This window comes from Sapajus apella, unplaced genomic scaffold (assembly GCF_009761245.1).
Source record: "Sapajus apella isolate SASKATOON/1434 unplaced genomic scaffold, GSC_monkey_1.0 scaffold156, whole genome shotgun sequence".
NCBI classification, from domain to species: domain Eukaryota; kingdom Metazoa; phylum Chordata; class Mammalia; order Primates; family Cebidae; genus Sapajus; species Sapajus apella.
In genome coordinates this window covers 2,319,136-2,333,041 of record NW_022437096.1, presented here as the reverse complement: position 1 = coordinate 2,333,041, position 13,906 = coordinate 2,319,136, and the positions used below count along the sequence as shown (strand labels likewise).

General features: G+C 53.9%; 2 protein-coding genes across 2 annotated transcripts in view; one reads left to right on the top strand and one right to left on the bottom strand.

Moving 5' to 3' along the window:
• SYCE3 (synaptonemal complex central element protein 3) overlaps positions 1-3,581 on the top strand; it is a 30,356-nt gene extending 26,775 nt beyond the window's left edge. The window contains exon 3 of the mRNA XM_032266214.1: positions 3,290-3,581. Coding sequence (XP_032122105.1) covers positions 3,290-3,447 — 158 coding nt within the window. The 3' untranslated portion in view covers positions 3,448-3,581. The remainder of the gene's footprint in view (positions 1-3,289) is intronic.
• Positions 3,582-3,665: 84 nt separating this feature from the next.
• Positions 3,666-11,061, bottom strand: KLHDC7B (kelch domain containing 7B). The gene has a single exon (XM_032266213.1). It carries the CDS (start codon positions 8,279-8,281, stop codon positions 4,709-4,711), a length of 3,573 nt encoding a protein of 1,190 aa, XP_032122104.1. The 5' UTR covers positions 8,282-11,061; the 3' UTR covers positions 3,666-4,708.
• Between the last annotated feature and the right edge of the window lie 2,845 nt (positions 11,062-13,906).

The window sequence follows — 13,906 nt, the reverse complement described above, 5'->3', positions numbered from 1 at the left end:
GCTGGAGTGCAATGGCACGATCTCGGCTCACCGCAACCTCCGCCTCCCGGGTTCAGGCATTTCTCCTGCCTCAGCCTCCTTAGTAGCTGGGATTACAGGCACGTGCCACCATGCCCAGCTAATTTTTTGTATTTTTTTTAGTTGAGACGGGGTTTCACCATGTTGACCAGGATGGTCTCGATCTCTTGACCTCGTGATCCACCCGCCTCGGCCTCCCAAAGTGCTGGGATTACAGGCTTGAGCCACCGCGCCCGGCCGATCAAGGTCATTTTTAACTACATTATACACCTCTCATAAGCAAGACACATAGGAAAGTTTTCTCTTAGGATAAAAGTGTTTTAAACACTGGATTTGTTTTTATCTTATGATCACTGAATCTGATAACTGAGCATGTTTTCTTTTCTTCTTTGGCCTAGGAAACTCGGAATTCCAGCTGTTATATAGGATTATATGAGATTCATTTCTATGTATTGCCTTTTCCCTGAATTTTTGCCTTGGGCACCCAAACTCTTTGCCTTGGGTACCTCAATTATTTATTTTATAAGAAGAGTTTATTATTTTTTTGAGCAAATCTCGCTAATATCCAATTTAATTGCCTATAAGTTCTACCTTCTATAAAACACCACTAGAACATGAACACAATTCAGCCAAGCTCTTTACCATTTTATAACAAAAATCACTTTTCCTCTAGTTTCCAATAACATGTTTCTCATTTCTGTCTAAGACTTCATCTGAATGGTCTTTACCATCCATATCTCTACCTGTATTCTGTTCATGGTTAATTATATGTTCTTGAAGAAGATGGAAGCTTTCTCTGCAAATTTCCTCTTTTCCTTCTGAGCCCTCACCAGACTCACCATTAAAACATGCTTCATGGGAGTATCAGCTTCTCATAGCATGCACTTCAGAACTCTTCCAGCCTCTATTCATTACCAATACCAAAGCTGTCTCCACACCTTTCGAGGTTTATTACAGCAACATCCAACTTTTGGGGATGCAATAACAAATTACTATAGACTGGGTAGCTTAAAAAACAAACATGTAAGCCGAGTGCAGTGGTTTATACCTGTAATCCCAGCACTTTGGGAGGCTGAGGAGGGCAGATCATGAGGTCAGGAGTTTGAGACCAGCCTGACCAACATAGTGAAACCCTGTCTCTACTAAAAGCACAAAAATTAGCTGGGCATGGTGGCACATGCCTGTAGTCCCAGCTACACAGGAGGCTGAGGCAGGAGAATCATTTAAACCCAGGAGGCAGATGTTGCAATGAGCCAAGATTGTGCCACTGCACTCCAGTCTGGGCAACAGAGTAGTATGTCTCAAAGAACAAACAAACATTTTGGCCAGGTGCAGTGGCTCATGCCTGTAATCCCAGTACTTTGTGAGGCCGAGGCAGGCGGACCCTGAGGTCAGCAGATCGAAACCATCTGGCCAACATAATAAAACCCCATCTCTACTAAAAATACAAAAATTAGCTGGGTGTGGTGGTACGTGCCTGTAGTCACAGCTGCTCTGGAGGCTGAGGCAGAGGAATTACTTGAACCCGGGAGGCAGAGGTTGCAGTGAGCCAAGATCGCGCCAGTGCACTCCAGCCTGGCAACAGAGTGAGACTACGTGTCAAAAAAATAAAAAATAATAATTAAAAAAAAAAACATTTTGATCAGACATAGTGTCTCACACCTTTAATCCCAGCACTTTGGGAGGCCAGGATGAACACTTGAGGTCAGGAGTTTGAGACCAACCTGGGCAACAGAACGAGACTGGTCTCTACAAAAAAAAAAAGAAAAGAAAAAGAAAAAACATTATTTTTTAAAAAGTAGCTGAGCATGGTGTTGCATGTGTCATCATAGCTTCTTGGGAGGCTGAGGTGAGCGGATCAGTCAAGCCCAGGATTTGGAGGCTGCAGTGAGCCATGATTTTGCCACTGTACTCCAGCCTGTGCAACAGAGCAAGATCCCAACTCAAAAACAAAACAAGACAAAGCAGACATTCATTTCTGGAGGCTGGGAAGTCCAAGATCAAGGTGCCAGCAGATCTGGTATCTGGTAAGAAGTCTCTTCCTGGTTTGTAGGTGGTCACCTTTTTTTTTTTTTTTTTTTTTTTTTTGAGTAGTTGGAACTACAGGTGCACACCACCACACCCAGATAAATTTTGTATTTTCTGTAGAGACATGGTTTCAACATGTTACCCAGGCTGGACTCGAACTTCTGAGCTCAAGCAATCTGCCCACCTCAGCCTCCCAAACTACTGGGATTACAGGCATGAGCCCCCTTGCCTGCCCAGTCACCTTCTTGTATTCTCACATAGAGCCTCACATAAAGAGAGTTCGCTCTCGTGTCCCTTCTTTAAAGGGTACTAATCCCATTCATGAGAGTCTACCCTTAGGACCTAATCATCTCCAAAAGATCCAGCCTCCTAATACCATCACATTTGGGGTTAGGATTTCAACAGGTGAATTTAGGGGGACACATTCAGTCCATAACGTGTGCTAGGCAGTTTACAGAAATCATCCATTTAATCTTCACAGTAAGCCATGAGATTGGTAGAGTCTCTAAAGATGAGGAGACTGAGATTAATATATATAAGCCACTTGTTCCAGGTCACATAGTTGGCAGGAGGAGAGTTGGGAGGCATACTCTGCTATGGCTCCCAGGTCCCTGCTGCACCTGCTGTCTGGGTGGTCTGCAGCCTCCCTGTGCCAGAATGATCTGGGATGCTTGTTAGGGTGCAAGTTCCCAAAGTATGCAGTACTTTTTACCTCCATGAAGAGGAACTTGAAGGGGATGTGTTTGCTATGCATGATTGGCTGTTATGCAAAGGGGAGATGACCTTTGTTCTGTATAGTTGCAGAGGGCAGAACCACACCAGCAGGTGGACTATGCAGAGAAAAGGTTGGAGGTGGGATTTCTGCACACTTCCTTTGAGTTCACACAAGAAGCACATATTCACCTATAGGCCCAGGGAACGCCACCTTCAAGTTGTTCTCAGAGGGAAAGAGCAAGAGAGTCAGTCAATGCATGGATAGATGGTCAAGGACACCTACCCAAGAGAAGAAGCCCCAGGCCTGGGCCTCAACAAAAGCATAGAGGTGCCCAGGTGGAGGTGGGCAGGCCTAAGGTGACATGAGACTTGGGCCTTGCAGGACTGGGAACCAGCTAGAGTAATTGGGTGCCTCAGCAGGGTCTTGTCCCCCAGATGCTGAGCGCAGCTGGAGGCATCTGACTCTTCTGGGTGTCCCGGAGCTGCAGCCCCTCCCTGTGGCCTGACCAGGCCTGTCTGCTTGTTGCAGTGCAGGCAACCTGGATGGCCTATGACATGGTTGTGATGCGCACCAACCCTACGCTAGCCGATTCCATGCGCCGGCTGGAGGATGCATTCCTCAACTGCAAGGAGGAGATGGAGAAGAATTGGCAAGAGCTGCTCCATGAGACCAAGCAAAGGCCATAGGCCCCACTGGCCCACCACAGTTGCCATGCCACCATCTGCCTGTGTGACAAGGTCACTGGGGGGTGGAGCTGGTGCCCACATGAACAGCTGTATGCACTGTACTTGTTTCTTAATAAACTTATTTTTAAGCACAACCCGAGGACTTATCTTCTGTGCCGTGATCCACCCAGCTGCATGTTAAACCTCGTGAACAAAACATGATAAGTGCAAGCTGCAGATGCTTTCAGTGAATTAAAATGTATTTGGTGCCAGTGGTACGGAGCATGTAATAAAAAACAAAACAAAAAAAAAGAGGGCCCAGTCAGGGACACCCAGGCTGGAGGTTGGAGTGGGCCACAGTCAGATTTATTCACCTCTCTAACATGGGTTTCAAAGTCTGTAAGGGGAGAAAACGCATCATGGATTGTGCTGTGTGTCCTGGACACCATGCGAGGTGTTCACAGCTGCGATCTCATCTCCCACAACTCTCCTGGATGACAGATGTCCACTGTCCACATTTTACAGATGAGGAGAAAGGGAAGTTGAATGTCTTATCCAAGTCCACACAGCTGAAAGGGGTAGAACTAGGGTGACACTCAGGCTTCATTTAGAGCTGGGGGGTTGGTGAGAAGTGGGGTGAACTTCTGGAGGGGCTGGGAAAGCCCCAAGGCTACAGAGGGTGGTGAGCCTGGAGTGGGCCTGGCCTGTTGTGGGCTGGGAGTATGGATAGGGGCTGCAGACAGCAGGGCAGCACCAGTGGACCCAGTTTCAGAGGCAAAGGTTCTAGGTCCTTGAGAATCCACAGTGCCAAACAGACCCAGGTGGCTACATACGGGGTCTGGACTGGAAGAAAATCCCAGAGGCCAGGGAATTGCCTGGGGACTTTCTTGCTCCCTGTCATACTGACAGAGCATAGGTTTCTACCCCTCTCCTCTCTCGGCTCAGCAGAGCTCCAGCGAGCCAAGTCATTGTCTGTGGGGTCGTATCAATCCCTGGCTCTAGGGAATGGGAAGTCCCAAAGACAGAGGCGGTGTGAGCAAACTGAGTGGGTCTGTAAGCAGGTACAGAATTGAGTCAGGAAAGCATGGATGTGGAGGAATGGGCAGAAAGGAGCCTGGGCTTCAAAATAATTGACAACCTTTAAAGCAGAAGGGGAAAGTCGTCTAGAAACAAGAGCAGGAAGTTCTGATCCCAGCCCCCTCCCTGAGCCCTGGCCTCTCAGACCCACCCCACAGTGTCTCCCTGGAGAGCAGTGAAGCAGCCCTGGTTCTCTGCCTGCCACTCAGAGTGAGGTCTGCAGCCTGTCCTCAGGGGGCAGGGTCAGGATGAATGGACTGAGGACCCCTGTGCTCCCCAAGGGAAAGGGCTGCAGCTCCTTGGCCTGGAACTGGGCAGTTCCCCCAGAGACCGTGAAGGTGGCAGTGACCTGGGGGTTGAGGCAGTAAATGGTGTTGCCCAGGGTGGTGCAGCGCAGGGGGGTGGGGATGGGCAGGGGCAAGGAGGCAGCCCTGCTCCAGGAGCCGGTCACTGTGTTGTAGCGCATCACGGCAGCGCCAACGCCCCGCAGCAGGTCGAAGCGGTACAGGAAGCCCCCCAGCGCAACGATGTCGCTGGAACGCCGGTGGCTGGCACTGTATGGGCACTCGTCCCAGGCATCCTTCGTGGGGCTGTACCTGAGCAGGCGGTAGAAGAGGTGACCCCCGGTGACGTAGATGTCCCCACGGCAGGCCACAGCCTCGTGGGCCACAGGGAAGGTGCCTGCGGGGAGGGGCGCGCGCGGTGTCCAGGCGTCTGTGCGCGGGTCGTAGCACTCCATGCTGTACAGGCATTCGCCCCCGATGGCGTAGAGCAGCCCGTCCAGGGCCACCAGCTTGAGCTGGGCTCGAGCCTGCTGCATGGGCCGAACCTGGCTCCAGATGTTGGTCAGAGGGTTGTAGCAGAAGACCTCGTTGGAGCAGATGGCCTTGGCACCGGAGCCACGGATGCCCCCCGCCAGAAACAGGTAGTTGTGCATAGTGCAGAGACCGCAGCCCCGGAGCGGGGCCTCCTCGGGCACCTGGGTCAGGGGCCGCCAGGTGTTCTCCTGAGGGTTGAACACGTGCAGGTGCGTACGTGGAGGCAGGGGCACAGGGGCCGACACAGGAGGCTCCTCGCCACGAGGGCCCCTTGGGAGCCCTGAGCGGCCCCCCTGGTAGAGGCTGGGCAGCACGACGACGCCCAGCACCGCCTGGCCCCGGCGGGTCCGCAGACTGAGGATGCGTTCACGGTCGGCCGCGCTCAGCCGGCGGTAGAGGCGCGGGTCTCCCAGCACTCGCAGCAGGTTGTTGCTCATTAGCGCGTAGGTTTCCTGCGCCAGGCCAGGCTCCCCGTGCTGCTGGGCGAAGGCCAGCACGTCCAGGCAACTGCCCAGGTCCAGCCGCCGGCTTAGGACCGCTGCCGTGGTGGGCGCCAGTGCCCGTAAACTGGGCTTCCGGGGCCCTTCCACCATCCCCCAACTCCCGGGCCTCTGCAGAAACTCCATGAGTTTCCGAGCCTCCTTCTGCTTCTCTGTGAGCGCCCCGCTGCGGCCGGCAGGGCTGCCCACCTCCGCCAGCACCTCCCCCTGAGGGTTCCCTGGGGCAGCTGGCCTGACTTCCTGCTCTGAGGTCCCGGCAATTTCACACCTGCTGCGTTTCCGTGGCTGGGGCACCGGCAGTGAGTGCCTCACCGAGGGGGAGGCCGCAGGGCCAGACGGCCTCTGCACAGGGGGCTGTACGGAGTCCCTGGGCGTTGCTGCTTGGGGTAGCAAGTCTACACTCTTCTCCCTGGTTCCCTCTCCTCTTAGGCCTGGGGAAGGGTCTGGGCTGGGCACGCCCTTGGTCTCAGAGCTTCTTTGCCGTGGCTGATCTCCAGCCTCAACCAGGGCCCCCGTACCTGTTCCCATCACCGTCCCCACTGAAGAAGAGGAACCATGTCTGTCCTCAGAGTGTGTGCAAGTACTGGGATCCACAGAACTCCCAGGAACCGCCCTTGGGACACTCCCTTGGGGCCTGTCTTGCCTGGGGAAGGGGTGGCTTCTAAGCACCATGGCAATAAGGTTTCCCCAGCTGGCTGAGACCTGACCCTCCTGGTAGCGCCTGAGGAGAGCCACACTCTCCTGAGATACAGCCTGTGACCCGCCAGCTGGGGCAGGGGATGTGGCTGGGGTTGGGACTGAGGTGGGGGCTGGGGCTGGCGCTGAAGTTGGAACTGGGGCTGGAGCTGCAGTGCCGGTAGGGGCTAGGGCTGGGTCTGGGTCTGGGTCTGGAATTGAGGCTGGGGTTTGAGTTGGGGCTGGGGCTGGGGCTGGGGCTGGGGCTGGGGCTGGGGCTGAAGTTGGAGCTGGGGCTGGGGCTGAGGCGGGGGATGAGGTTGAGGTGGGGGCTGGGAGTGGTGCTGATGTTGGGCACGAGGCTAGGGCTGGGGCTAGGACTGAGGTTGGAGCTGAAGTTAAGACTTGGGCTGAGGCTAAACTTGGGGCTGGCGCCGCTCTGAGATTTTCTCCCACAGAAGGACCCCGGGGAACCCCCAGGGGCAAAGAATCTGAAGGAGAGGGGGTCGGGAGAGTCAGGGCTTCAGGCGGGACCCCGGGGCCGGGAGTCGCAGGCGGGGAGGCAGAGCACGGACGGGGCTCACGGCTCGGGGAGGAGGCGCGGTTGCGGCGGACTGCTGCCGTGGGCCCCAGGTCGGTGGCCCGACTGTCGTCTCGGGAGCCGTAAGCCCCGACCTCGCCCGCAGCGTAGGCCCCTGTGGCCCCCGGCCCTTGAGAGGAAAGTGAGAGTCCTTGAGGCGGACTCTCCAGCCAGGGGCGCGTGGATCCTGGGGCCGGGCGGGAGCTCCGGGTGCCGGGGACCTCCCTCCTGGCCCAGGGCCAGCCTCTTCCGGGGGCGGCGACCCCCGGAGCCTCCCCGCTCCCGCCAGCCTTGGGGCCAGAGCCCTCCGTCTGGGACCCAGGCTGCGGGGCGCGGGGTGCGGGCTCCTGAGCGAGCGGGGATCCTGTGGGGAGGCCGCGCGAGTGGGCGTCCAGGGCAGCGGCCTCGTCCACCGCGTCCCACACGCTCCCCGCGGCGCCCAGGCGGAGCTGGTCCAGTTTCCGGGGGCGGCGGGCTCTGTCTCCCAAGCCAGCGTCCATCCGCCGTCGCCGGCCCGGGCTTCTCCCCAGCGAGCCGGAGGGCCCCGAGCCCACCTGCCAGGGGCTGGTGTCCTGTTGCCCCGCAGGGCCCGCGGCCTGGCGAAAGGGCACCTTGACACCACCTGCCTCCGCCTGCGCCTCCGCTTCGCTTCCAGGTCTCCGAGGGGTGAAGTGGATAAGGAGGGGGGCTGACATCCCCGCTGCTTCGCTCCTGCCCAGGAGGGCAGTGCCTGGCCTGGGAGGCTCTTTTCCTTCATCTCGGGGGGCCATGGGGATGGCGCCGCCCCGCTGCTGTCTCACTACCCCTCTACGGGCCTCCTCGCCAGCTGTCTTGAGTGGAAGCGCAGCCATGGCGGCCAGGCCCCTGCCAGGAGCTGCAGCAGAGACAGGGCTCTGCTGGCCACGTCCTGGAGGCTCCTGCTTCCCCTGCCCTGGGCTCTGCCCCTCGCTGCCATCACTGACCTTAGACTTCGCTTGCAGGGCCAGCTCAGCTCTTCCTGCCTGATGAGGTTGAGCCCCGAGGGCTGTGGACACTGGTCCTGCCACCTCTTGGTCGCGCCCGGAGCCAAACCAGTGTAAGGCCAGTGCTGTGGCAGCCACCACAGCCAGCGCCAGGAGGGCCAGCACAGCACTATCCCAGTCATTGTCACCATCCCAGTCCCAGCCCCAGAGGGGACCGTCTGGCTCCAAGGTACCCTGGACCATGGTTTGGAGCTGCAGCCCACTGCAAGGGGCCCAATGGCAGGCTGGCAGTGGGTGCAGCACAGAGGCCTGGGCTGGGGCACCGGCCAGTGCCCCGCCCCATGGGCTGCCCAGTTAAGGTGGACCAGTCCTCCAGGGCCTGGGAAAGATGGGTCTCTGCTTGCAACCAGGCCTAGAGGTGTCTGTAGGGCCTGGCTGTAGATACCAGGAGACAGCAAGGCTTACAGCAGGACAGGAGCCCAGGGTCTCCGAAAGCCCCCCACCAGCTCCTGCCCTCTTCTCCTCCTCTTAGTCTCCAGTATCCAATGGCCGCATTTCTGAGCTCTGTGCTGGCATCACAGCCAACCTAATTCTGCCTGGTAGACCCTCACACCCCTAAGTTCATCCCACATCCCAGAGTCTCTCCTCTCAGCCTGGGTCCAGCTTCAGGGGGGTCTGGCAGGGAAGGTTTACCCACAGGGAGATGTTATCTCTAGCTTTAGCAATGTGATGCAGCCCTGATGAAATTACCAGAAACCGGAGAGGCTGATTCCATTGCGGGCCAGCAAGGGAGGGGTGGGGGCCATGCCTGATGGTGGTCTCTCAGACTGAAGAGGAAGACCCTGGGGCATGGGTCCTGGCAGTGAACATTGTCATTGCAGGGATGCGGTGGAGGTTCGCATCAGGGCACAGGGAGGGGCATAGAGGGGAGGCTGAAGCTCCCACAGCTCTTCCAGCAGCTTCTGGACTTTCTTTACTCTGGGTTCACCAGACCTGGTATAGGGTTTTCAAGTCAAGAGCAAAAAATAAAAATAAATGAGATAAAATCCAAACATATTTCTCCCTTTATGGCCAGGCTTATTTCAACCCATCTAGACTTTCTAGGACCTCCTGGACCCCCTGCACCCATTGAGACTGTTGTGACTGTGCAGATGAGACTCTCACTGTGCCCATGGAGAGCCCCGAGCTCAGCCTGCCCCCTACTCCAGTTACCGCATCAGCCAGCACCTGGTATCCCCACTCTGAACCAGTAGCTTATTAGCCAGACTCTGGGCGTCTTCATCTCAATCCTCAGCCTTCCCTCATCTGAATTGAGGACTTGCCCTCGAGACCACATCCTGGCTGGTACCTCCTTGCCCTGGCTCAGGCCGGCAGGTAGGTGTTGTAGGTGTTTCTGCTGGGTGTGAGCACTTGGTCCCTTAGGGAGGAGGCTTGGCTCCTCCGTCTGCTTCTCACTTAATCTCATCTCAGGAGTGAGTCTTGGGACAGGTGCCAGGTGGGGCCCAGACAGAGCCTGGAGTCCCTGAGACAAAGATACCGCTCCCTGGAAAGTGCTGTGTGTGTTTCCTCCCTCTGGGACACAGTAGGCCTGGGGATTTCTCCCGTACTCAAGCAGCAAGGAGATGGCCTAGGAGTGAGTGTTCCTGGCACCCAGCCTGAACTCTACCGAGCCTCAGGTAACTCACCTCCCAGCTCCCCCGCCCCCCGCCCAGAACTATTAGATGACAGTGAGAGGGTGAAGATGGGCCCTATACCTTAAGGTGGACCTGACGTTGGGGGAAGGCTTTCTAGACCCTGCCCTGATTCTCTGTCCCAGTCTCAGGCTCTCCCTCTTGGTTAAGTTTAGGGTGCACAAACCTTCAGAGGATGGAGATGACACCCTCCACCTGCACCTTCTTATAGGCCACTCAGTGCTCATAAGTCAACTCCACCCAGCTTCTGGAGACCCCAGGCTGCTGTCATAGGACAAGGGCAGTGTCCAGCATGTGATGCCTTAGGACCCCATGGTAGGAGAAACCAAACAGAGGAAGTCATCCCACCAGCCTTATCAGGCGCAAGGGTGGTGAGCAAGGACGTGCTCAGTCCCATCTTCTGTGGAAGGGAAATTTCTCACTTTGTCAAAATCCAGATCAAGGGCAGAACTTTGTCCTTCATGGGGAAATTTCCTGCCAGGAAGGTGACTGAGGACATGTCACCTCCCTGAAATGCAGGAGTTTTGCCCCTAACTTCCTAGAGAATTAAAATGTGGCACTCCCAGGCACAGTGGCCTGAGTAACATAGCAAGATCCATCTCTTTAAAAAGATCCAAAAAAAAAAAAAAAAAAGAAAGAAAGAAAAAACCCAAAACCCAAACACCCCCAGTATAGCTCTCCAAAGGTGGCAGGACTTGAAAAGCAGGAGATCCCAGCAGGTCACTGTTCTGCTTGTGCTATGATCGTATAAATATCACAATTTACTACCAAGCAAAAAATTAAAATCAAGAAAATGGGTCCCGGAAGGTCGGTCCAGCCTTCAGCAGCCTCCTTGGAGCACCCTTCTGATTGCCTGCGGAGGCGGCCCAGCCACTGGAGGAAAGAAACCCTGTCCCAGTCTCTCCAAGGAGAGAAGGACTTCTGCCTAAGACCTAAAGCTGCTGTTTCCTCAGAGACAACACAAGCCGTCAGGGATTGGCTCCATCTGCAGCAGGCACCCGGGTTAACAGCGATTTGACGGTGAAAAATGTGACCCGGCAGCACCTGGGCTGGGAGCGCAAAGCTGGAGACTGGGAAGGTGTGCGGAGCGAGTAAGCCCTCGCCAGCCCCGCCAGCCCCAGGAGCGAATTTCTCTGCATTTCCGACTGTGGCCGCAGGAGGAGGCTGGGATCTGAAACCAGCAAAAAAGTGGGACACAGGGCCAAGGTGTCGGATCACCTCAAGGTGGGAGGCCGAGTCGGGCAGATCACCTGAGCTCAGCAGTTCGAGACCAGCCTGGCCAACATGGAGAAACCCTGTCTTTACCAAAAATACAAAAATTAGCTGGGCTTGATTGCAGGTGACTGTAATCCCAGCTACTCAGGAGGCCGAGGCAGGAGAATTACTCAAACCCAGGAGGTGGAAGCTGCAGTAGGCTAAGATCACGCCATTGCACTCCAGCCTGGGTGACAGAGAAGACTCCATCTCAAAAAATAAAAAAAGAAAAGAAAAGAAAAGAAATTACTCTTGCCTGTAATCCCAACACTTTGGGTGTGAGGCTGAGGCAGGGTAGATGGCTGGCGTTTGAGACCAGCCTGGGCAAGACCTTGTCTCTACCAAAAAAAAACCAACCAACCAAACACACAAAAATGACTCAAGTTAAGTTTCACTTATGTTTTCAATTTAAACAAGGTTGAGGTCACTTACAAGGCCTAAATTGTTTTGTCTGCCTAGGGAGTCTTCAGGCCTGGTCTCCATTTTAACTAAACAGGCCAAGTGCAGTGGCTCACACCTGTAATCACAGCACTATGGGAGGGCAAGGTGAGTGGATCACCTGAGGTCAGGAGTTTAAGACGAGCCTGGCCAACATGTTAAAACTCCTTCTCCACTAAAAATACAAAAAAAAAAAAAATTAGCTGGGTGTAGTGGTGCTCACCTGTAATCCAGCTAAACTTGGGAGGCTGAGGAAGGAGAATCACTTGAACCTGGGAGGCAGAGGTTGCAGTGAGCCGAGATTGTGCCACTGCACTCCAGCCTGGGTGACAGAGTGAGACTGTTTCAAACAAACAAAAAAATTTACGTAAACAAATCCCCACTGGGCAAGCTGAGAGGATGACCAGATGGTGGAGCTTTACTCTCCATTACCACTGAGTGGCGCAGTCACTGGGGTGAAGAGCCGTGCCGAGTAATCACCATCAGCAGTTGCCCCGGGGTGCACACAGCCATCATCATCCACACCGCAGACTGCAGCAGATCTGCTCTGGACGGCCGCCATCATCATCCACACCGCAGACTGCAGCAGATCTGATCTGGACGGCCGCCATCATCATCCACACCGCAGACTGCAGCAGATCTGATCTGGATGGCCTTCATGCCTGCTGCCAGGTGGGCCACCTGGAGAGCTCGTCAGCATACTTCCTGGTGACATTACCAGGGCCATCCAGACGCAGTCTGCTGTGATTGCTCTGAAATTTAAATTCATCTACTTCCAGTTTGCAAGGCTTTGGAAAAGGGAAGTTTTAGTTTTCAGTGAAACTAGGGAAAGTTGGGATTCAATCCAGTTTACAGAGAGAAAACAAAACCTCAAAAAAATGAACAGGACTAGAATTTGATAATGCATGCACTGTAGTTTTCTACTGAAATACAATCTGTTTTATGGTCACTCCCATTTTTACCAAAAATAATCAGTTAATTTTTTTTTTTTTTTTTTTGAGACAGAGTTTCACTCTTGTTGCCCTGGCTGGAGTGCAATGGCATGATCTCAGCTCACTGAAACCTCCGCCTCCTGGGTTCAAGTGATTCTCCTGACTTGGCCTCCCGAGCAGCTGGGATTACAGGCAACTGCCACCACACCCAGCTAATGTTTTGCATTTTTAGTAGAGACAGGGTTTCAGCAGGTTGGCCGGGCTGGTCTCAAACTCCTGACCTACTGATTTGCCCACCTCAGCCTCCCAAAGTGCTGGGATTATAGGCATGAGCCACCACGCTTGGCCCTGTTTCTTTCTGAGATGCAGTTTCACTCTAGTTGCCCAGGCTGGAGTACAACGGCAAGATCTTGGCTCACTTCAACCTCTGACTCTTGGGTTCAAATGATTCTCCTGCCTCAGCCTCCCGAGTAGCTGAGATTACAGAGGCAATTTTGTATTTATTACGCAACTGCCAAGGAAATTTGACTTTTTGATACAACACTAGATAACAGAATTATGAGTGATACCAGACCATATCAGATTTTTAGGAATTTAATTCTGGGACATTTCTATTAATATGTATCTATATAAATGTAACCTAAGAAAGTTAAACATCACCTGTATTTCAAAATGCTTACCATGCAATTTAACATATCAAATAAGCCTAATTAGTTTAGCCTCTCTCTTTTCATTTATTTTTATTTTTATTTATTTATTTATTTTTTCCTGAGACAGAGTTTTGCTCTTGTTGCCCAGGCTGGTGTGCAATGGCGTGACCTTGGCTCACTGCAACCTCTGCCTCCCAGGTTCAAGCGATTCTCCTGCCTCACCCTCCTGAGTAGCTTGGATTACAGGCATGTGCCACCATGCCAGGCTAATTATGTAGTTTTAGTAGAGACAAGGTTTTGCCATGTTGGTCAGGCTGGTCTCGAACTCCTGACCTCAGGTGATCCACCCGCCTGGGCTCCCAAACTGCTGGGATTATAGGCATAAAAAGAGAGATTGGTCACATTGTGCCTGGCCAATCTCTCTTTTTAGAAGGGAAGAAAATAAATTCATTTGAGATATTCTAAGGACCCTTCTGGAACCTCCCAAAGTCAATTCAAGGAAAGCTGTCAAAAACGTCAAAAGATTTACAACCCTTGACTAAATAGGATCACAGGCCACTGTGAAACAATACCAAAGTGATAAAAGACTTTAAAGGCAGCTGGGCGCGGTGGCTCACGCCTGTAATCCCAGCACTTTGGGAGGATGAGGCAGGTGGATCATGAGGTCAAGATATCGAGACCATCCTGGTCAACATGGTGAAACCCCATCTCTACTAAAAATACAGAAAATTAGCTGGGCATGGTGGTGCGTGCCTGTAATCCCAGCTACTCAGGAGGCTGAGGCAGGAGAATTGCCTGAACCCGGGAGGTGGAGGTTGCGGTGAGCTGAGATCGCGCCATTGCACTCCAGCCTGTGTAACAAGAGCAAAACTCCATCTCAAAAAAAAAAAAAAAAAAAAAAAA

Bases quoted from the DNA above. Each gene is read 5' to 3' on its own strand.
- KLHDC7B (XM_032266213.1), bottom strand. From the start codon at position 8,281: ATGGTCCAGGGTACCTTGGAGCCAGACGGTCCCCTCTGGGGCTGGGAC.